Source organism: Trachypithecus francoisi, unplaced genomic scaffold (assembly GCF_009764315.1).
Source record: "Trachypithecus francoisi isolate TF-2019V2 unplaced genomic scaffold, Tfra_2.0 Lachesis_group4, whole genome shotgun sequence".
Taxonomy (NCBI): Eukaryota; Metazoa; Chordata; class Mammalia; order Primates; family Cercopithecidae; genus Trachypithecus; species Trachypithecus francoisi.
In genome coordinates, this window is record NW_022681469.1 from 67,900,580 (window position 1) to 67,925,613 (window position 25,034).

At 36.8% G+C, this 25,034-nt stretch overlaps 2 protein-coding genes across 8 annotated transcripts in view; one reads left to right on the forward strand and one right to left on the reverse strand.

The window, feature by feature from the left end:
- RUNDC3B (RUN domain containing 3B) overlaps positions 1 to 20,765 on the forward strand; it is a 205,555-nt gene extending 184,790 nt beyond the window's left edge. For all 4 annotated transcript variants that reach the window (XM_033193874.1, XM_033193877.1, XM_033193876.1 and 1 more), the window contains one exon: positions 18,391 to 20,765. In XM_033193874.1, the coding sequence (XP_033049765.1) occupies positions 18,391 to 18,536 (146 nt within the window). In that variant the 3' untranslated portion in view covers positions 18,537 to 20,765. The remainder of the gene's footprint in view (positions 1 to 18,390) is intronic.
- A 1,224-nt stretch (positions 20,766 to 21,989) lies between these two features.
- SLC25A40 (solute carrier family 25 member 40) overlaps positions 21,990 to 25,034 on the reverse strand; it is a 56,746-nt gene continuing 53,701 nt past the window's right edge. For 3 of the 4 annotated variants that reach the window (XM_033193881.1, XM_033193879.1, XM_033193880.1), the window contains one exon: positions 21,990 to 24,780. In XM_033193881.1, the coding sequence (XP_033049772.1) occupies positions 24,668 to 24,780 (113 nt within the window). In that variant the 3' untranslated portion in view covers positions 21,990 to 24,667. The remainder of the gene's footprint in view (positions 24,781 to 25,034) is intronic. The other variant, XR_004433184.1, reaches the window with a different exon arrangement.

Here is a 25,034-nt window from a genome sequence, read left to right on the forward strand (position 1 = left end):
ACACAAAACCCAAGCTTTCAGCATAAATAGCAGACACTAAATAAACAAATTTCAAATTGCCTGGGAGTAGAAAATTAAATACCAAATACAAGCAGGCTCTCATGCTCCTATAACAAGCTGTGAGCACAGGGGTCGAGGAAAAATTAAACTGCAAAAGCAGGAATTGGGATGTTTGTGGAAGGCCTAAGATTGATCAAAAATCACCTCTAGAAAGATAAAGTCAACCTTAATTTAAGTGTGAACATATGAAAACAGCATTCTGGTAAAGTACATGTGGGATGCAAAGAAGCAGTGTTAAGAAGGTAAATTTAAAGCCAGAAAAGCCATACAATAAAAACAAACAACAACAACATACTTTGGCATGCTTATAGAAGAATTTACTTGCAGCAGCATTTCTCTGGAGGGGGCATGAGCTGTGGGAGTCTGTCCCTTGCACACCTCTGACCCAGCGACGGATGAATAAAGTACACTGACACACAGATATTCTGCTCTGCCAGTCCAACTGAAGGTCCGAGCTGCTTACAGGCTGTCTGCTGAATCCTGTGAACAGTTGTGACTCGGCCCTGATCAGCTAGTCAGAGTTGTATTTATTCAGTAAGATTAATTAACAAAAGCTTGAGTTAACACCATTAGAGGGTAACTGACATTGTGAGCTTCCTGAGTAAAAGGCACTTAAGCACCCAGGGTACATCAAAAGTTAGTCTAAACATCACATGAGTAAACAAGCTAGCTAGATAAACTACTCTGCCTTTCTTTATTACTATTTTAATTTGTTTAAAGGTAAAGGGATCACACCACCTTTAGCCAGATCTATTACCGAAGTTATACAAACCTCTGGCCTTCCAAGATTTGTGTCTATTTCTATAACTCTCTAATATTTTTCCCATCAGCCTGATTGAACCTTAACAGGTACTCTTGAATTTAAAATTTCATAAACCATCCAAATCAAATAGCCCTTTCCATAGAAATCCTGAGGAGCAAACACACTGTCTATGCAAAACTAGTTTTTTCTTTCTTTAAAATTGAGTATCTTTATTTTTTTATTTATATTTTAAAAAAATTTTTATTTCCATAGGTTATTGGGGAACAGGTGATGTTTGATTACATGAGTAAGTTCTTTAGTGGTGATTTGTGAGATTTTGGTGCACCCATCACCTGAGCAGTATACACTGCACCCAATTGTAGTCTTGTATCCCACACCCCCTTCCCACTCCTTTCCTCTGAGTCCCCAAAGTCCTTTGTGTCATTCTTATGCTTTTGCATCCTCATAGCTCAGCTGCCACTTATGAGTGAGAACATACAATATTTGGTTTTCCACTCCTGAGTTACTTCAGTTAGAATAATAGTCTCTAATCTCATCCAGGTTGCTACAAATGCCATTAATTCATTCCTTTTTATGACTGAGTAGTATTCCATTATATATATATACCACAGTTTCTGTATCCACTTGTTGACTGATGGGCATTTGGGTTGGTTCTACCTTGCAAAATTAATTTTGAAAAATCACATAAATTGAGAACAATAATTAAGCCAATGAACTTCACCGCCCAGGAAAACAATACTGAAGCAGGAAAAAAAAAAATGTTATAAAACCATATAATTTTCGTATCCTATTAAAGTAACTTTTAAAATTGATACATAATGGATATACATATTTTGAGGGGTACATGTGATAATTTGATGCTTTCATAAAATCATATAATTGTATTAAATATCCTCCAACAAGCAATTAGTCATAAGACAGAAACATTTCAAATTGGAAATCAAAACCTAAGAACATCAGTGTCCAAGAAGAAATGATGTGTCATGTGAGGAACCCAGTGGGAGATGATTTCCTTATTGGAGCGAGTCTTTCCCGTGTTGTTCTCATGATAGTGAATGAGTCTCACAAGATCTGATGGTTTTAAAAAGGGGAGTTTCCCTGCACAAGCTCTCTTCTCTTATCTGCCACCATGTGAGATGTGCCTTTCACCTTCCGCCATGATTGTTAGGCATCCTCAGCCACGTGGAACTGTGAGTCCATTAAACCTCTTTTTTTCGTAAATTGACCAGTCTTGGGTATGTCTTAGCAGTATGAAAGTGGACTAATATAGTAAATTGGTAACAGTAGAGTGGGGCACTGCAGAAAAGATACCCAAAAATGTGGAAGGGACTTTGGAACTGGGTGACAGGCAGAGGTTGGAACAGTTTGGAAAGCTCAGAAGATAGGAAAATGTGGAAAAGTTTGGAACTTCTTAGAGACTTGTTGAATGTCTTTGACCAAAATGCTGATAATGAGATGGTCAATGAAATCCAGGCTGAAGTGGTCTCAGATGGAGATGAAGAACTTGTTGGGAACTAAAGCAAAGGTGACTGTTGTTATGTTTTAGCAAAGAGACTGGCAGCATTTTGCCCCTGCCATAGAGACTTCTGGAATTTTGAACTTGAAAGAGATGATTTACGGTATCTGGTGGAATAAATTTCTAAGCAACAAAGCATTCAAGAGTGATTGGATACTGTTAAAGGCATTCAGTTTATAAGGGAAGGAGAGCATAAAAGTTCAGAAAATTTGCAGCCTGACAATGTGGTAGAAAAGAAAATCCCATTTTCTGAGGAGAAATTCAAGCCAGCAGAGATTTGTATAAATAACAAGGAGCCGAATGCTAATCCCCCAAGACAATGGGGGAAATATCTCCAGGTCATGTCAGAGGTCTTCACTGGCACCTCTTCCCACCACAGGCCTGGAGGCCTCAGAGTAAAAGACGGTTTCATGGGCTGGGCCCAGGATCCTTGTGCTCTATGCAGACTAGGGACTTGATGCCCTGTGTCACAGTTGCTCCAGCTGTGGCTGGAAGAGGCCAACATAGAGCTTGGACTGTGGCTTCAGAGGGTGCAAGCCCCAAGCCTTGGCAGCTTCCATGTGGTGTTGAGCCTGCAAGTACACAGAAGACAAGAATTGGAGTTTGGGAACCTCTGCCTAGAGTTCAGAAGGTGTAAAGAAATACCTGGATGCCCAGGCAGAATTTTGCTGCCACGGGTGGGACCCTCATGAAGAACTTCTGCTAGGGCAGTGCAGAAGGGAAATGTGGGATCAGAACCCCCATACAGAGTCCCTACTGGGGTACCACCTAATGGAGATGTGAGAAGAGGACCACTGTCCTCCAGATCCCAGAATTGTAGATCCACTGACATCTTGCATCATCCACCCAGAAAAGCCACAGACACTCAGCACCAGCCTGTGAAGACAGCCAGAAGTGAGGCTGTACTCTGGAAAACCACAGGAGTGGAGCTGCCCAAGACCATGGGAACCCATCCCTTGCATCAGCATGACCTGGATGTGAGACATGGAGTCAAAGGAGATCATTTTGGAACTTTAAGATTTGTCTGTCCTGCTGGATTTCAGACTTGCTTGGGGTATGCAGCCCCTTTGTTTTGGCGGATTTCTCCCATTTGGAACAGCTGTATTTACCCACTCCCTGTACCCTCATTGTATCTAGGAAGTAACTCACTTGCTTTTGATTTTACAGGCTCATAGGTAGAAGGAACTTGCCTTGTCTCAGATGACATTGGACTCTGGACTTTTGAATTAATGCTGAAATGAGTTAAGACTTTGGGGGACTGTTGGGAAGGCATGATTAGTTTTGAAATGTTAGACATGAAACTTGGGAAAGGCCAGGGGCAGAATGATATGGTTTGGCTGTCCCCACTGAAATCTCATCTTGAATCGTAACTCTCACAATTCCCACATGTTATGGGAGGAACCTGGTGGGAGGTGATTGAATTATGGGGGCAGGACTTTACGGTACTTTTCTCAATGATAGTGAATGAGTCTCACCAAATCTGATGGTTTTAAAAATGGAAGTTTCCCTCATAAGCTCTCTTCTCTTGTCTGCTGCCATGTGAAATGTGCCTTTCACCTTCCACCATGATCGTGAGGCTTCCCCAGTCACATGGAAGTGTGAATCCATTAAACCTTTTTCTTTTGTAAATTTCCAAGTATCAGGTATGCCTTAGCAGCAGCGTGAAAATGGACTAATACAAGGTATCTAAAGAAGAATGGATTTGAAATAAAACTTAATCTAAAACATTGAAGAAAAATGGGAAAACCCACCAAGAGAATGAAAGTGAGATAAAGAAAGAAGAAAAATGAGTTATGAAGTGGTTGAATTGGAAGACAAGAATATCAAATTTACATGTTTATAGAGTTACTGGAGAAGATAAAATAGTGGAACAGAACTAATACCAACATTTACCATTCAAGAAAAACGTTTGGAAGTAAATGAAGACATAATATACAAATTGAAAAATCTAACCAAGTACTAAAGAAAATGTACCTGAAGTAATCACCTACAAGACAAATTCTACTAAAATTATTACATAGTAACAATAATGAAAACATACTGATGACTTCCAGGCCAAAAGATGAAACAAACTAGAAAGGGAGAAAAGAATATGAGGTTGGCATTAGATTTGTCTACTTGTATAAAGTACTAAAATACAAACCCTCCTAAATACATAGTTTTTTTTAAAAAAAGAGCAAATTTGTCATCTAGAAAGAGAAACAGCAAATTTAACAAAGAAAAATAATTTGTCACAGCAGAAAGACTATCAAAAGAAATTAATGAAATGGCAAACAACATATACCAAGGAAACAGTAAATGTAACTATATATATAAAATTACAACAAAATCATGATTTATTCTGAATGGTTAAATATAAAGGAATAGACAAATGTGTAATAGGCAAATAAAAATGCAAAGAAGGGGCCAGGCATGGTGGCTCATGCCTGTAATCCCAGCACTTTGGGAGACTGAGGTGGGCAGATCACTTGAGATCAGGAGTTCGAGACCAGCCTGACCAACATGGTGAAAGCCTGTCTGTATTAAAAATACAGAATTAGCCAGGTGCGGTGGTGGGCCCCTGTAATCCCTTCTACTGGGGAGGCTGAGGCAGGTGAATTGCTTGAACCTGGGAGGCTGCGATTGCAGTCCAGCCTGGGTGGTAGAGTGAGACTCTGTCTCAAAAACAAAAAAAAAAACAAAACCAAAAAACACAAAGAAAGCAGGGTGGCAACCCTTATATCAGATGGGTAGATTTTAAACCAAAATGCATTAAGCATTACAAGGAAAGATATGTTTAAATGCTAAAAACAATTAAGATATAATAGGATTATACAACAAACAATGACATCCCCCTTTACATAAGGAGACATAGATAGAAATCCAGTGACAGTTGGAGACTTATACTATTCTCAGTATAAGACAAATAGACAAAAAAAGAATATAATACACCTAAACAACATAATCACTAGGGTATATCTTATGCTCTATGGAACTTTATAACCTGAAAATAGATAATATACCTTCTTCTTAAGTACAGATAGAACAGTCCCAAAAATGCTCAGAAGTTAGCTCATAAAGAAAACATAAGCTTGGTGCAGTGATGCATGCCTGTAATCCCAGCTACCTAGGAGGACTGGTTGAGCCCAGGAGTTAGGTGCAGGGCTTGGGTGAAACAAAGTGTTCTCCCTTGGCCAGGGTTGCTCAGTTGGAAAGGTGAGTCACAGAGGGAGGCTCACTGCCCCTCTCTCCTACTGGGGCTTCACTCACTTTTATCGGCAAGGGGCTGTTTGACTGCATTCTCTCCAGGACCTAGGGTGTCTTTCATGATTCTGGTGGGTTCCTGTTTTCCATACTGAATTAAAGCCCACAGAGTTGCTCTTTATGCACTATCTTGCTATTTCCAAGTGGCTGAGGCATGCTAAAAGCCTCTAATCCACCATCTTAGAACAAAACAAGAAACTGAAATAAAGAATTTCTAAAAAAACAATGACAATGAAAAGTCTGCACATCAGATATTATGGGATTTACTTCAAGCAATGAGCTGAGGAAATTTATAACTTTTATTTATGTTTATCAATAAAAATGTAAGACGATAAATGAATTCCCCACTTCAAAAAGCAAGAAAAAAAGAAAAACAGAGTAACCAAACACACAAGGAAATAATAAAGATAAAATTGCCACTAAATGCAAAATGAATAGAAAAATAGATCTAAATAAATCTGTTTTTAATTAACAAATTAGACACACAGCTAATTTAATCACAAAATGGAGAAAGAACAAATAAGAACTGAAATGGGGAAATGATCACTGAAAAAGAAGTAATTTAAAACTCATTAAGAGACTACTTTGCAAACTTCTCTGCAAATAAATATGAAAACTTAGATGAAACAGTTTCCTACATAAATATACTTTACCAAAATTGGACACACTAGAGGTAGAAATCTTAGGCCAATTTCCAGAAAAGAAATAGAGAAAATTATTAAAGAACTACTCCACAGAAAAGCACCAGGCTCACTTGGTTTCTCAGTGGACTTCTATGTAATTGTCAAAGACCAATATTCATAGTGTCTCATAAATTATTATTCCATAGCATAAAAAATGAAGAAAAATTGTATAATTCTTTTAGGAAATAGATATAACCTGATAAATACAGTATGAAAAAGAAAAATTATAGACCAACATCACTTATGGATATTAATTTAAAAGTTCTAAATAATATGATAGTGAAGATAATTTAGCAACTGATAAAAAATGACACCCCACAACAAAGTGAATTTATTCCAGGAATATGATGTTCCATAATGTGACTCAATAAGTGGAAATCCATTAATGTAATATCCCACATTAACAGGGCTGAGATAGAACAGGCTACTTCCACAGATGCCAAAAAAACCTTCAGCAGAATCCAACACTTACGTGATAAAAGACATTCAAGAACCAAGAATTGAAGAATGCTTTCTTTCCATGAATATATGTGTCTGTGTGTCTTTTTCCTAAAGCTAGCATCTTACTTAATGGGGAAACATTTAGATCAGGAACAAAGTAAAGATACCCATTGTTTCCACCACTTTTTAATATTATACTACAGGTATTAGCTAACGCATGTAGGGAAGAAATTTCACGACATGAGAATTGGATTTTTGCAGATGGTTTCATGAGCCTGGAAAAGTATTTGAGAAGTAATACACTAATTTAAACAATAAAAGTAGTCCTGAAAAGTAGCAGGACATAAAATTATCACACAGAAATCAGTAGCCTTCACATAACCAGTGAGATAATCCAGTGGTAGGAGAAAAGACAACTTGAAGTAGCAACACAGAACATGAAATATTGAGACTCAGCACATTTCTTGTCAAATTTATTCCTGTATGAGGAAAACTGTAAAACATTCTTGAGACTCAAAAGTAAACAAGCAAATTGCAAGAAATACGTTGTGAGTTCTCTCTAATTTAAAATTAACATAATCCTACATATGTATTTACTTTCTAATTCTGCAATCATTTATCTAGGAATTTACCCTGAAGATAATCAAGGCAAAAATATGTATGCACAAGGTTATTATGCTATGGTTAGTATTCCTTCATATAATGCACTTTTCCCTGAATACATATCACATTTTAAGGAATTTCTCTAGCTACCTCCTTTTTAAAATTTAACTTTCTACTTTGAGATAATTACATTCTCATGTAAGTGGAACAAATAGTACAGAGAATGGTACTGGATGTATCCTTAACCCAATTTACCCCAGTATCACAGCCATGATCTTGAAATTAACCCAACCACTCATTTCATTCAGATTTACATGTACACAGTGAGTGTGGTTAGTTCTGTGCTGTTTCAGCACACATGTAGTTTTGTGTACAAACCACCAAATCAAGACAGAATAGTACCACAAGGATCTCTTGTACAGCCCTTTTGTAACCACATCCATAAACTCTCCAGCCCTATCCTATCTCTGTGCCATCCCTAATCTATGCAAACTCTTAATTTGTTCTTCATTACTATAATTTTGTCATTTCAAGAGTGCTATATAAATCATATAGTATATATAACTACTATATATATGTATGTATTTTAGACATATAGTATATAGACTGTTGGGATTGGCTTTTTCCACTAAGCATACTTCTGTTGAGATCTATCCAAGTTGTATCAATACTTCATTCCTTTTAAAATATAATCCACTTATATAACAATATTCACCATTTTAAAGTGTACAGTTCAGTGGTGATTAGAACATTCACAGTTTGTACAGTCATCACTCTTCACCCAAAAGAAGGCCTGTACCTATTAGTACTCAGTTCCAGTTTACCCTTCCCTATCTCCTGGCAACTGCTAATCTACTTTCTGTCTCTTTGGATTTGTATGTTCTGGACATTTTATATACTGCAACCATACACTATTATGAATAATGCTGCTATGAAGATTCATGTACAAGTTTTTATATGAATATATGTCTATTTCTCTTGGGTATACACCTAGGAATGAAATTGGCTGGATCATATGTTTGACCATTTGACGAACTGCCAACCTGTTTCCCAAAGTGGCTGCGCCATTTTACAGTCCCATCAACAATGTATGAGGCTTTCAATTTCTCTGCATCCTTACCAACACTTGTTACTGTCTTTTTATTATAGCCATCCTAATGGGTATGAAGTAATATCTGATTGTGGTTTTGATTTGCATTTCCCTAATGAATAATGATGTTGAGAGTCTTTTCTTTTTTCTCCTTTTTTTATTACTTTTTATTTATTTATTATTATTATTATACTTTAAGTTCTAGGGTACATGTGCATAACGTGCAGGTTTGTTACATATGTATACTTGTGCCATGTGGTGTGCTGCACCCATCAACTCGTCAGCATCCATCAACTCATCATTTACATCAGGTATAACTCCCAATGCAATCCCTCCTACCTCCCCCCTCCCCATGATAGGCCCCGGTGTGTGATGTTCCCCTTCCCGAGTCCAAGTGATCTCATTGTTCAGTTCCAACCTATGAGTGAGAACATGCGGTGTTTGGTTTTCTGTTCTTGTGATAGTTTGCTAAGAATGATGGTTTCGAGCTGCATCCATGTCCCTACAAAGGACACAAACTCATCCCATTTTATGGCTGCATAGTATTCCATGGTGTGTATGTGCCACATTTTCTTAATCCAGTCTGTCACAGATGGACATTTGGGTTGATTCCAAGTCTTTGCTATTGTGAATAGTGCCGCAATAAACATACGTGTGCATGTGTCTTTATAGCAGCATGATTTATGATCCTTTGGGTATATACCCAGTAATGGGATGGCTGGGTCATATGGTACATCTAGTTCTAGATCCTTGAGGAATCACCATACTTTTTTCCATAATGGTTAAACTAGTTTACAATCCCACCAACAGTGTAAAAGTGTTCCTATTTCTCCACATCCTCTCCAGCACCTGTTGTTTCCTGACTTTTTAATGATGGCCATTCTAACTGGTGTGAGATGGTATCTCATTGTGGTTTTGATTTGCATTTCTCTGATGGCCAGTGATGATGAGCATTTTCTAATGTGTCTGTTGGCTGTATGAATGTCTTCTTTTGAGAAATGTCTGTTCATATCCTTTGCCCACTTTTTGATGGGGTTGTTTGTTTTTTTCTTGTAAATTTGTTTGAGTTCTTTGTAAGTTGTGGATATCAGCCCTTTGTCAGATGAGTAGATTGCAAAAATTTTCTCCCATTCTGTAGGTTGCCTGTTCACTCTGATGGTAGCTTCTTTTGCTGTGCAGAAGCTCTTTAGTTTAATTAGATCCCATGTGTCAATTTTGGCTTTTGCTGCCGTTGCTTTTGGTGTTTTAGACATGAAGTCCTTGCCCATGCCTATGTCCTGAATGGTACTACCTAGATTTTCTTCTAGGGTTTTTATGGTATTAGGTCTAACATTTAAGTCTCTAATCCATCTTGAATTAATTTTCGTATAAGGAGTAAGGAAAGGATCCAGTTTCAGCTTTCTACTTATGGCTAGCCAATTTTCCCAGCACCATTTATTAAATAGGGAATCCTTTCCCCATTTCTTGTTTCTCTCAGGTTTGTCAAAGATCAGATGGCTGTAGATGTCTGGTATTATTTCTGAGAACTCTGTTCTGTTCCATTGGTCTATATCTCTGTTTTGGTACCAGTACCATGCTGTTTTGGTTACTGTAGCCTTGTAGTATAGTTTGAAGTCAGGTATCGTGATGCCTCCAGCTTTGTTCTTTTGACTTAGGATTGTCTTGGCAATGCGGGCTCTTTTTTGGTTCCATATGAACTTTAAAGCCGTTTTTGCCAATTCTGTGAAGAAACTCATTGGTAGCTTGATGGGGATGGCATTGAATCTATAAATCACCTTGGGCAGTATGGCCATTTTCACGATATTGATTCTTCCTATCCATGAGCATGGTATGTTCTTCCATTTGTTTGTCTCCTCTTTTATTTCACTGAGCAGTGGTTTGTAGTTCTCCTTGAAGAGGTCCTTTACATCCCTTGTAAGTTGGATTCCTAGGTATTTTATTCTCTTTGAAGCAATTGTGAATGGAAGTTCATTCCTGATTTGGCTCTCTGCTTGTCTGTTACTGGTGTATAAGAATGCTTGTGATTTTTGCACATTAATTTTGTATTCTGAGATTTTGCTGAAGTTGCTTATCAGCTTAAGGAGATTTTGGGCTGAGACAATGGGGTTTTCTAAATATACAATCATGTCACCTGCAAACAGGGACAATTTGACTTCTTCTTTTCCTAACTGGATACCCTTGATTTCTTTCTCTTGCCTGATTGCCCTAGCCAGAACTTCCAACACTATGTCAAATAGGAGTGGTGAGAGAGGGCGTCCCTGTCTGGTGCCAGTTTTCAAAGGGAATTTTTCCAGTTTTTGCCCATTCAGTATGATATTGGCTGTGGGTTTGTCATAAATAGCTCTTATTATTTTGAGGTACATCCCATCAGTACCAAATTTATTGAGAGTTTTTAGCATGAAGGGCTGTTGAATTTTGTCAAAGGCCTTTTCTGCATCTATTGAGATAATCATGTGGTTCTTGTGTTTGGTTCTGTTTATATGCTAGATTACATTTATTGATTTGCGAATGTTGAACCAGCCTTGCATCCCAGGGATGAAGCCCACTTGATCATGGTGGATAAGCTTTTTGATGTGCTGCTGAATCCAGTTTGCCAGTATTTTATTGAGGATTTTTGCATCGATGTTCATCAGGGATATTGGTCTAAAATTCTCTTTTTTTGTTGTCTCTCTGCCAAGCTTTGGTATCAGGATGATGTTGGCCTCATAAAATGAGTTAGGGAGAATTCCCTCTTTTTCTGTTGATTGGAATAGTTTCAGAAGGAATGGTACCAGCTCCTGCTTGTACCTCTGGTAGAATTCAGCTGTGAATCCATCTGGTCCTGGACTTTTTTTGGTTGGTAGGCTATTAATTATTGCCTCAATTTCAGAGCCTGCTATTGGTCTATTCAGGGATTCAACTTCTTCCTGGTTTTGTCTTGGAAGAGTGTAAGTGTCCAGGAAATTATCCATTTCTTCTAGATTTTCTAGTTGATTTGCGTAGAGGTGTTTATAGTATTCTCTGATGGTAGTTTGTATTTCTGTGGGGTCCGTGGTGATATCCCCTTTATCATTTTTTATTGTGTCTATTTGATTCTTCTCTCTTCTTTATTAGTCTTGCTAGCAGTCTGTCAATTTTGTTGATCTTTTCAAAAAGCAACTCCTGGATTCATTGATTTTTTGGAGGGTTTTTTTGTGTCTCTATTTCCTTCAGTTCTGTTCTGATCTTAGTTATTTCTTGCCTTCTGCTAGCTTTTGAATGTATTTGCTCTTGCTTCTCTACTTCTTTTGTGATGTTAGAGTGTCAATTTTAGATCTTTCCTGCTTTCTCTTGTGGGCATTTAGTGCTATAAATTTCCCTCTACACACTGCTTTAAATGTGTCCCAGTGATTCTGGTATGCTGTATCTTTGTTCTCATTGGTTTCAAAGAACATCTTTATTTCTGCCTTCATTTCGTTATGTACCCAGTAGTCATTCAGGAGCAGGTTGTCCAGTTTCCATGTAGTTGAGCGGTTTTGATTGAGTTTCTTAGTCCTGAGTTCTAGTTTGATTGCACTGTGGTCTAAGAGACAGTTTGTTATAATTTCTGTTTTTGTACATTTGCTGAGGAGTGCTTTACTTCCAATTATGTGGTCAATTTTGGAATAATTGCGATGTGGTGCTGAGAAGAATGTATATTCTGTTGATTTGGGGTGGAGAGTTCTATAGATGTCTATTAGGTCTGCTTGCTGCAGAGATGAGTTCATTTCCTGGATATCCTTGTTAACTTTCTGTCTCGTTGATCTGTCTAATGTTGACAGTGGGGTGTTGAGGTCTCCCATTATTATTATATGGGAGTCCAGGTCTCTTTGTAAGTCTCTAAGGACTTGCTTTATGAATCTGGGTGCTCCTGTATTGGGTGTATATATATTTAGGATAGTTAGCTCTTCCTGTTGAATTGATCCCTTTACCATTATGTAATGGCCTTCTTTGTCTCTTTTGATCTTTGATGGTTTAAAGTCTGTTTTATCAGAGACTAGGATTGCAACCCCTGCTTTTTTTTGTTCTCCATTTGCTTGGTAGATATTTCTCCATCCCTTTATTTTGAGCCTATGTATGTCTCTGCATGTGAGATGGGTCTCCTGAATACAGCAGACTGATGGGTCTTGACTCTTTATCCAATTTGCCAGTCTGTGTCTTTTAATTGGTCCATTCAGTCCATTTACATTTAAGGTTAATATTGTTATGTGTGAACTTGATCCTGCCATTATGATATTAACTGGTTATTTTGCTCGTTAGTTGATGCAGTTTCTTCCTAGCCTCCATGGTCTTTACATTTTGGCATGTTTTTGCAATGGCTGGTACCGGTTGTTCCTTTCCATGTTTAGGGCTTCCTTCAGGGTCTCTTGTAAGGCAGGCCTGGTGGTGACAAAATCTTGAAGCATTTGCTTATCTGTAAAGGATTTTATTTCTCCTTCACTTATGAAACTTAGTTTGGCTGGATATGAAATTCTGGGTTTAAAATTCTTTTCTTTAAGAATGTTGAATATTGGCCCGCACTCTCTTCTGGCTTGTAGAGTTTCTGCCGAGAGATCTGCTGTTAGTCTGATGGGCTTCCCTTTGTGGGTAACCCGACCTTTCTCTCTGGCTCCTTAAGATTCTTTCCTTCATTTCAACTTTGGTGAATCTGGCAATTATGTGTCTTGGAGTTGCTCTTCTCGAGGAGTATCTTTGTGGTGTTCTCTGTATTTCCTGAATTTGAATGTTGGCCTGCCCTACTAGGTTGGGGAAGTTCTCCTGGATGATATCCTGAAGAGTGTTTTCCAACTTGGTTCCATTTTCCCCCTCACTTTCAGGCACCCCAATCAGATGTAGATTTGGTCTTTTTACATAATCCCGTACTTCTTACAGGCTTTGTTCATTTCTTTTGCTTCTTTTTTCTTTTGGTTTCTCTTCTCGCTTCATTTCATTCATTTGGTACTCAATCGCTGATACTCTTTCTTCCAGTTGATCAAGTCGGTTACTGAAGCTTGTGCATTTGTCACATATTTCTCGTGTCATGGTTTTCATCTCTGTCATTTCGTTTATGACCTTCTCTGCATTAATTACTCTAGCTATCGATTCTTCCATTCTTTTTTCAAGATTTTTAGTTTCTTTGCGCTGGGTACATAATTCCTCCTTTAGCTCTGAGAAGTTTGATGGACTGAAGCCTTCTTCTCTCATCTCGTCAAAATCATTCTCCGTCCAGCTTTGATCCATTGCTGGCGATGAGCTGCGCTCCTTTGCAGGGGGAGATGCGCTCTTATTTTGTGAATTTCCAGCTTTTCTGCCCTGCTTTTTCCCCATCTTTGTGGTTTTATCTGCCTCTGGTCTTTGATGATGGTGATGTACTGATGGGGTTTTGGTATATGTGTTCTTCCTGTTTGATAGTTTTCCTTCTAACAGGACCCTCAGCTTTAGGTCTGTTGGAGATGGCTTGAGGTCCACTCCAGACCCTGTTTGCCTGGGTATCAGCAGCAGAGGCTGCAGAAGATAGAATATTGCTGAACAGCGAGTGTACCTGTCTGATTCTTACTTTCGAAGCTTCCGCTCAGGGATGTACTCCACCGTGTGAGGTGTGGGGTGTCAGTCTGCCCCTAGTGGGGGATGTCTCCCAGTTAGGCTACTCAAGGGTCAGGGACCCACTTGAGCAGGCAGTCTGTCCCTTCTCAGATCTCAACCTCTGTGATGGGAGATCCCCTGTTCTCTTCAAAGCTGTCAGACAGAGTCGTTTGCGTCTACAGAGGTTTCTACTGCTTTTTTGTTGTTGTTGTTGTTGTTGTTTAGCTGTGCCCTGTCCCCAGAGGTGGAGTCTACAGAGACAGGCCGGCTTCCTTGAGCTGCTGTGAGCTTCACCCAGTTGGAGCTTCCCAGCGGCTTTGTTTACCTACTTAAGCCTCAGCAATGGCGGGCGCCCCTCCCCCAGCCTCGCTGCTGCCTTGCGGTTAGATCTCAGACTGCTGTGCTAGCAATGAGGGGGGGCTCCATGGACGTGGGACCCTCCCGGCCAGGTGTGGGATATAATCTCCTGGAGTGCCCGGTTGCTTAAAGCGCAGTATTGGGGTGGGAGTTACCCGATTTTCCAGGTATTGTGTGTCTCATTTCCCCTGGCTAGGAAAAGGGATTCCCTTCCCCCTTGCGCTTCCCAGGTGTGGCGATGCCTCGCCCTGCTTCAGCTCTCGCTGGTCGGGCTGCAGCAGCTGACCAGCACCGATTGTCCAGTACTCCCTAGTGAGATGAACCCAGTACCTCAGTTGAAAATACAGATATCACCAGTCTTCTGTGTGGCTCATGCTGGGAGTTGGAGACTGGAGCTGTTCCTATTCGGCCATCTTGCTCCGCCACATCATTCGAGACTCTTTTCATGTGCTTATTGGCCATTTATGTATCAGCTTTAGAGAAATGTTTATTCAGGCCGGGCGCGGTGGCTCAAGCCTGTAATCCCAGCACTTTGGGAGGCCGAGACGGGCGGATCACGAGGTCAGGAGATCAAGACCATCCTGGCTAACACTGTGAAACCCCGTCGCTACTAAAAAATACAAAAAACTAGCCGGGCGAGGTGGCAGGCGCCTGTAGTCCCAGCTACTCAGGAGGCTGAGGCAGGAGAATGGCGTGAACCCGGGAGGCGGAGCTTGCAGTGAGCTGAGATCCGGCCACTGCACTGCAGCCTGGGCGACAGAGCGAGACTCCGTCTCATAAATAAATAAATAAATAAATAAATGAGAAATGTTTATTCAAATCCTTTGACCATTTTAAAATCACGTGGCTATCCCTTGTATTGATGAGTTGTAGTAATTCTGTATGTATATTCTGGATATCAGATCCTTATGTGTGATTTGCAAATATATTCTCGCTTTTGGTATCTTTTCACTTTCTTGCTAGTGTCTTTTGACTCCCAAAGTTTTTAATTTTGATGAAGTCCTATTTATCTAGTTTTTCTTTTGGTTACTTGTGCTTTTGGTGTCATTTCTAAGAAATTTTTGCCAAATCAAAGGTCATGCAGATTTATACCTGTATTACCTTCTAAGAATTTTATCATTTTAGCTCTTTTACTTTCAGGTCTTTGGTGCATTTTGAGTTGATTTTTGCATACTGTGTGAGCTAAGGATCCATCTTCATTCTCTTGTACATGGATATCCAGTTGTCCCACTTTATTTTTTGAAAAGGGAATTCTTGGCAAGTCTAAAACCCTACTGAGTCATTCATGGCTCCTGTCACCCAACATTTTGCTATCACCAAGTCCTACCACTTTGACTTTCTTAAGATTTCTCTGTCTGTTCTATTGTCTGTATCCCTTCTACTACCAACTAGTTCAGGCAACTGCCATAGACTTCGTATTTCTTTCCCTGTGTCCGTTTTCTTATTTATATCCTTCAAAATCATGCTTCACGAAGCCTTCAAGTATTGAAAATACAAGCTAAACATGTCATCCCCTATGTAAAAGGTTTTATGGATTCCCTTCTGTACAAGAGTGTGACCAAGAAGGTAGTCTGAATTCAGAGGACTTGATTTCATTTATTTCTTCTTACTATGTATATGGCCCTCTTGGCCACATATTTCTCCCCATCTGCAAAATGAAGATACTTACAGATCTTCATGGGATTTTTCATGATTAAGAAACTCATGTAAAGCACTTAACACAGGGCCTGGATTGTAGTTATCAATAAATATTAGTTACTGTTATCAGAGTTTATATTGTTAAATATTTTGTTGTTGACACTTGGTCAAAATCAGAGTAGCTCTCTTCTCTCAGCTATTTTGGGTACTTGTAAAATAAGAATGAGTTTGAAATCTCAAGATATCAAAAAACTTAGCCTCTTTATTTTCTATCCAAATTGTGATAAATAATATTAGATGGCATTAATAATATTAAAGGCCACCCTGGCTTCAGCACTCTACTTAGGAGATTTCATTTTTATTTGCAAAGTCCCAGCAAATTTGGGCTTCTCCACTTTATTTAGGGGCAAACCCAGAAGGATTTGTCCATGACTGGGTATCCACTTTAAAGGGGAAACATGTCTGACTCCTTTTGCCATCTCTCTTCAGGCAGGAATTTGTCATATTGAGTTGCAGTAAAAAAGAAAAAAAAATCCATTACTTTTTTTAAGCAGATTCAGGGGTAGGTCCCCCTTTGTTATTTAATAGGAACATTAAGCTAAAAGTTGGCCCATTTTGGACAGATTTCTTACCATAATTTAGAAGACAGATGCTGTCTGTTGCATTATGTGTAAATTATCTTCTGAGAAAGGGGAACACAGATCTTAATTGCAAAATGCCTCTTATTTCTCAAGTCACACACACACATCACTTGTATGACAATGCTAGAAAGTGTATGTAGAAATTTTAAGGTCCTCCATAAACAAAACAATATTTTGAGGGAAAAAATTGGAGGGATGAAAAATTTTGGAAATAGTGGTGATGACCGCACAATAGTGTGAATATAATTCATGCCACTGAATTCTACATTTAAAATGGCTAAAATAGTAAACTGTATGTTTTTTATATATATATACACACATAGATATATATATTTGCCACAATTAATAGTTATACATGTATACATAATCAGCAGTATATTTTTAAAAAAGTTTTAGGGTCAGTAATTGAGTAGAAACTTGAAGAAACTATCCAAAGCAGTTGAGTCCCTGGGGCTTTTAGCAAAAACTCCAGATTGCTGATTTTGGCCTGAAGTGAGTCTCAAAGCTTAAACATTAAAAGGATACTTAGAACATACAGACCTTTTCATCCTAACATAATATGATAAACAATTTAAATCTAAATGTAACAACTACTGTTCCATATCTATTCCTAATACCATTACGTGTTCCTGTATTTTACTGGTCAAAAAAACTGTGAAGTTAATTGACATAGCGTGTTATTTTCTGGTATCTGTTCCGATTTCAAAGGAAAGAAACAGGCTCAGAGAAGATGCCTTGCCCAAAGTCACACATTTAAAAAGAATGTAAGAGCTATATTGAGTACAAATGCAGTTCCACTGATTCATCATTCATTAATTATATAGATACTTGATGAACATCTGCTGTGTCCTAGGCACTGGGGATATAGTGAACACCACAATGTCCATATCCTTTCTCAAGGATATTATTACAGTCTAATAAAGGTAGGAGTTGCCCCACAGTTATCATACAGTATGACAAGGTGGGGTAAGTACAAAGGACTATGGGAATACTTCATAGGGCTGTTTAAAACAATATGTAATATTCAGAAACATCTGATATTTGGCTCAGCTTAACTTCTATAACTGTGTAAAGCCTAAGTTTTCCATCTTCTTTGGAAACCTCCTAATTATTCAGAGACATTAGCCTTTCATAGCCCCAAGCCAGCCACATAGCCAGTTGCATCACACTGCAGCACACTGAGGCAGACTGCAGGTTGAAACTTACCCAGTTTGGAAAGAACTTGTTTGACCTCAGCCATGAAAACAGGTGTACTCATTCCTCCTTCATGGGTCTACTGAAATTCAACACTTAACATTAGGTTCCTGATGCATAGTGGATACTGAATAAATGTTTAATAAATGAATAAAGTCTTCCCAAATCAAGCCTTCCTATTGAGTTGGGGCAATCCCAACCAGCTTCCACCTTCTTCTAATACATTACTGTAACAAAATACGGATTTCCTGTTATTTCTGTGGCCTGGGGACTGTTAACTGTTAATTCAGTTTAGATTTTTACTAACTGGACATAACTATGTTCTCCAAAAAGGTAAATATTTTATTGTTGCTTTAAAACTTGGTATCTCAAACTTCCATATCTAGAACTTTTATGAGCAGCACAAATAATCTTTTATAATGTTTAAGGGTGATGTTGAAACCGCCAAAAAAGCAAAGATACTGAGATCTAGATCTCTGACTTAATAGTTACATATATTTGCAATATCTTGTAAACTATGGAAGTTTCTAATGGTTTTAGGATCTTATTTGTATCATTCTTGAAGGGCAATTAATTATTTGCTATTTAATTGTAATTTTCAGGTAAAGAAGATACTCCCTCATTACTTGGCCTCTGTGGATCTCTAACGTCAGTGGCAAGTTACAAGTCTCTAACAAGCTTAAAATCTAACGACTACCTTGCAAGTCCTACAACAGAGATGACAAGTCCAGGCCTAACTCCATCCTGAAAATTTTTATGTAAAAGCCAAAAGTTTTTATGTTGTAAATGTTTAATTTACATATGTTTGACTGCTGGGAAGACCTTTGAAATTTTATATTGTTCTGGTACATGTCTGAAAGTCTATTGCTTAGAGAGAATCCACTCCAGATAAGAGATTTTGAGTGAAAAACAATGATCCTGCCATTTTTCAGTTTTAAAATTCTTATATTTGTCATTGAGAAAGTTCAAAAAGGAATAGGCTTTAAAACAAAACAACTTTCAAAGATCCACCAAATAGTTCATAGCAAATTGTACATATTGTTCAGCTGATTTTTATATATTTAAATATACCTTAGTGGCCAGAGACTGACTTCAAAGTTTTATTCCAGAGACTTAAGCTAAGTATTTTTTCATTCTTTCAGATTTTCAAAAAAAAAAAAAGTTAATTTCATTTTTTCATTAATTTCTTCTTAAGTTCTATGCTTTAAATGCCTTGTTTTTAATATCAGGGGAAGGTTCTCAGCTGCATTCTCACAGTGGCTTATTCAGTTTTTATTTAATATTTACCATTTGGTATCAACTCAACATTCCACTTAACATTTTATAATTTCCATAGGAATGTGTCTGTTTTGGTAGTTACTGACTTAATTTGTTAGTGCCACAAGGAAAATATTTTACAGCATTTTATGCCATTTAGGTAAAATCAATAAACTGTTTTCCAAGATTTTCTTAAAAGATTATCAATTTAAAAATATGATCAAGTATGCCTCAAATACTAGACATATTTCAAAATGTAGAACGTTGAAAAATTGTTTTGCCAGGAAAGAGTTCAAGTTCAGTTAAGGATTTGAGAGGCTTTTAAACAAGGATCAATAGGGTAGTTATCATACTTGATTAATATATGTCTGATATTCAGTGCTGGTTCTTTTTCCTGTTTGTGCAACAATGAATTGTGTCGTGTGTTTTATAGCCTCTAGCATTAATCACACCATAATCTCATTTTAAAACATTTAAATGTTAAAAAATCCCCACACTTATATACAGGTAAAATAAGTTTTTTTTTAAAACAAAAGTTGTAATCTGTACTTTTATTTTTTTTTGGAATTTTTGAAACAGCCATATTCTTAAAAATCTCGCCACACTAAAAATGTATGGCATGTAATATGAGGAAAACATGATTAGCTGTGCCAAAGAAATTTTATACATTGTTTACATGATGAGGCCACAGTACTTATTGGGGACTTCATATGGTATTTTTGTTTATTATTATTGAGAAGAGTCAAGAACCGACGTTATCACATTCATTCTTTGTGTTAGAAATGTAGCAGTGTGGTAGTTTTCTGCAATATTTACAGCTTAGTCTCATAATTTGGAATTTAAGATAATAAGTAGTAACAAGGCAAGTCTTATATGTAAGACAGTCAAACAGTGTCACTTCGGGGACAAAGGCCTGGAAGCCCTTAAAATAAGTTATCTTAGATGTGCCAGAACATATTCAGAGCTTTATTCCTTTAACTTAAGGCTTTAATACTTGTAGAAATGCAAATATTCTTGAGAAATGACACATTTTTGTTCTCAGTTTCTCAATTCTGTATACCTGATTGTGAGTGAAGTATCCAAAGCAGGTTTTCATCAGCTTGGGGGATGGAAGGTAGGTATAATAGGACAGTGGAAACTTTGGGAGAAGGGAGTGAGGAAATGGGTAAGGAGAAATTTGAAAATTTTAGCCTGGACTTGAGCACTATTGCTGCTTTCCTATGAACTATCAGAATGTTTAAATGCTTTATCATTCATGGTCCACTCTCAACTAACATTTATTATCCTTTAGTAATTAAACAATGGTTTTACATACATTTTTATAATATAGAAGGAAATTCAAGATTCCATAATTGTAAAATTTTTCAGATCTGTCTAATGTATAATTTGTGCATCTTAACATGCTGCTAAATGCAGATTTAAACATTACATCTGAGGATCATGACTTTTCCTCCTTTCTTGGAGATCTTGGTGTAAAATTCATCTGCTGTTATAAAATCAGGTTTCTACACAGTTCATTTCACACTAAAGGTAGATACTGTTTGCATGAAGAAACAATGTATGTCTCAATCTTTAATTTTAGTTGGGTAGTGTTTACTGTTCAGCCACCCCCTCTTGCCTCCAAAAGAATGCTAAAATATACGCCAATATTTCCATGTGTATTCTGTTGCCTTGATGCATACTATACTTGTTGCATGTATATTAAACATTTTGTACTATGCATTGGTGGTCTTATTTTGATTGACAAAAAGTTAACTGATTTAACTTGTACATTCAACTTTTGTTTCAGCAAATGTGGTAAATATATATTGTTTCACACCTGAAATACTAACATGAAAATGGAATGGGAGAAATCCTTATTCCAACTCATGTCAAGTTAAATATCCTATTTTTAAAAAGTAACATGATATGCTTTAGAATACACATCTATTGACTCAGTACAGTTTAGTAGTGGTTCTGGCAGTGTTACTGATTTAATTATAAAATAGTCATGTTTGCTTTCTTTGTAAGAATCATCACTATTTTCTTGGCACCTATGAGATGGCATCAGGATGATGTAAGCATTAAATAAAATCATATATAAAAGTTCTAAAGAGATAAATGCTAAATGCAAGCTACTAATTATGATTGGCAGAAAAAGTAAATCATAAGTTAGTTGTTAAATTTTTAAGTGGTTATAAATGTGTCCCAAATTTGCAACTTAGAAAACTGCTTTGTTAAAGTTCCTATCATTAGATGAAATGTCCAGATTTTGCTAAACATATTGGATTACCGCTTAAGCGTCACAAGACTGTGGTTCATTCTGCTCTTCTGAAAGCAAAGCAGCTTCGATTTGGTTTTAGCATTTGTCATTTTAACCTGATGACAGGAAAGGGAAGATAAAATTACCTCTTTTTCATTATGGTACATTTAAAAAGTGTATTTTAATACAAACCAAAACTTTTAGATTTCTAACACAGATCACCTGATCATAAGCCCCATTTTCCATACTGCTAGTTATCTTTCCAAAACCCAAGTCTAACTGTTACAGCTGTGCCGTAAAGTTTTTCTTAGGTTTCCCACGGCCTTCTTGTTCCTCCTTTAGCACACAAGGCCTTTGACTACATTTCCAGTCTGATCTCTTACCACATTTCCATGTATACATTTTGTTCAAGCCATATGGACTAAATTCCGCTGCCTTACTGAGACTCCCACTTCCCTGCATATTTACTACTAATTGGATTGCCTGTCAGTCCAACTCTTAGATTTCCTGACCACTCCCCTTCTCTGCCCCCAGGCTGAGTGAACAACTCCCCATATTTCCCATGACTCCCTTTGCATGCTTCTAGCAATCAATCAGTCATAGCTCTGAAACCTCCTGTGGCCAGTAACAATATCTGAAATGTCTCCAGTGCTTTTTTTTACACTGCCTACTACAAAAAATGTCCCAATAAATGTTGACAGATTAAAATATAAAAGCAGTAATCTTTTATTTAAAAAGTTCATCTTAGAAGAAAATTCAAAAGGGATACAATAAACTTGTCCACATCCCAAACACTTGTGCCCAAGACAAAAAGAGGGAAGAATTTATTTTTAATTTTAAGTTCAGGGGTACATGTGCAGGTTTGTATATAGGTAAAGTTGTGTGTCATGGGGGTTTATTGTACAGATTATTTCATCACCCAGGTATTAAGCCTAGTATCCATTAGTTATTTTTCCTGTCCCTCTCCCTCCTCCCACCCTCCACCCTTTGACAGACCCCAGTATATGTTGTTCCAAGAGGGCAAATTGTAAAAAACACATGCAGTTAAATAACCATCGTGAATAGTTTTCCTAGAAAAAGAAGAAAAAAATTGCCTTTTTAAAAAAGTCAAACGTACTACATTAAAGGTTGCAATCATCTAATATTTAAAATTAAAGATGTTCCTTCTTAAAATTTTACATTTAATCAACTAAATGTTTATGTTAGAAAATTTAACGTTAATAGAATAAAAGCTGTTTTAGAAACATCACCAAGAACAATGCTGTGGTGCATGTTTACAAATATTGCAATTCCTACAACATATGTATTGAAAAGTCTGGAAAGCCCATATGGCTGAGAGTTAAATTTGTATACTGAAGTAAAACTTGGGAATATTCATCGTGCCAATTATGGTTCAATTATTTTATCAGACAGAACTCTGGAAGCAAATTAAAATTTTAGCTATTCTATGGACTGAATTTTTCTAGGTACTATTTTAATACAAATTAAGTTAGTTATTATTATGGCAAAACTCTGAACCTTTTTTGGTTCAGAATTCTAAAAGTATCAATGTTTCTTTACCTCTTAAGTATAAAGAAAGCTTCAATTTAGCCTTCTTTTCATCCAGATACATTGCATGTAATATGTGTTAGAAAAACTACTAGGCATTTAGATTTACTTATATTACTTTATTCATAAGTAAGAATTTTCCTAAGTGCAGTGAGGGGTAGGAGACATGGAAATCTTTCTCATACTCATAGGTGATATTAAACTGAAATATGTAACTGCCTTTTGGGAACCATATTAAGTTTTTCTGCTTTTTTTCTATGAATTATCCATAAGCATAGCAAAACCAAGATAAATTTAATATTGTTAAAGAGCACTGTTCAAGATAAACTTTCATATATATATCACAGTACAGCATTATACAATGATTTTATATAAAAATATTTAGAAGCACAGTGACGATTTTTAAGAAGGCATAAACCTTTTAAAGAAATTAAGAAAGTCATGAATATATGGATATGTTACAAATTTAAGGTAAATCAACATAGGATAAAATGAACACAGAAGATTATATGCAAACCCTATATACTTTATTTCTGGTGTTATACTTTCCTACTATAGTACAAAATCAATTAGTTCCTCTACCAGCACTGAAGACTTGTCATCTATTCATTTTAGGAGAGGAAAAAAAATGCTTCACATTTTCCTAAAATAAAGACTGCAATAAAGTGCTGTTTTCTTTTTAAAGGATATAAATCCTAAGAAAATAAAACTAAAGTACAAAAAATGAATAGCATTTCTTTTCCTGCCATCATATCCTTTCTTATCTCATTCCTACATACAATGAATGATAAGCTAAATTATTTAGACATGTACGGTGACTGAAAGCAATGTCTTCAAGGAAATAGCTTCTTGTTTAGCCATACTTACTCTACCATACTTAGTGTAAAAATCAAAGGATATTTTAGAAATATTTTGTAACTATTATCGTAGCAATAATGTCTTGTTAGAACAAGACAATAAAAATGACCTAGAGAATTCCGTGAATAATGATACTTGGATTACAAGATGGCTAAAAATCAGAGGCTATTCCTGTGTGCAAACTAATTTTACCAGTCTAAATACTATATGATTTACCACTGAACACCCAAGTTTGGCTGAAGTGAACATCTGCTACTATCAGTAAAAAACTCCCTCTCTTACAGGAACAGCAGAAATATAGACATTTAGTCATCAAAAATGGCACAATGTACATCACACAAATGATTATATTATGGTTCATAAGGAGAACAGCCACAATTTTGATCAGAGAAATCTTAATACATGTGAAGCCTTAAAACAGCAACATGGCGGGGAGGGTGGGGGAGGCGGGAACCTAATGCATTTGAATTAAAGGAAACAGGCAATATTTGGTCAATGTCAACAATGCTATTTAACGACTGCCTTACCTACTTTACTGAAATACAGAAATACCTATGTACATGATTTAAATGTGCACAAGACTTGGGCTTTTTTCTTCTAGACTATGTACATCATTCAGCACACAATTCAAAAAGTTCTTGTGTATCCGACACACTCCCAGTAAGATTATGTTATACTGAAACATATAATATTAAACTCTCAGAGACTGCTTTTGATGCTAAGGAGTAATTTGTCTTATTTTTACAAGAATGCTCAATGGTGGTGATTTCTAGAATATCTTTTTCTGTATCACCAAAAATAGGATAAAATTTATTTTAAAATTATGGTTTAGAGGTAGAGCTGAAATCATTTATTTAAATTATAGGAAAGAAAGACATCAAATCATTGTAAGAGAATAATGGTGAAAAACATTCTTGCCTAAGAGTCTCCATCTTCTTTGGTTATAGTTGTTGTTTCAAGTTGAAACAGCATCACTAGTACTGCTGCCTTCGAACATTTTGTTTCTGGAAAAAAGCCTTTCCAAATTCATATGTACTGATCATAATGGCACAAGCAGGAGCAATTTTAATTAAGCGAGGAATTAGGCCTGAAAAAAGAATAGGAATAATCAAAACAAATATTTTTTTCTTACCTTATTTTTAAAAATATAATTTTTTGGCTTTATTCTGATAATGTTCAAATTAAATGAATATGTTAAAATCCATAAATTGGTAGAAAAGACTGCGCACCTCCAACAACCTCACTTCAATCCATATTACATTATAGAGAAATTTTTATCTTATTGATAGTAAATCTGTTATTTAACATTTATTTTAATTTATAATACAGACATTTAGGAGA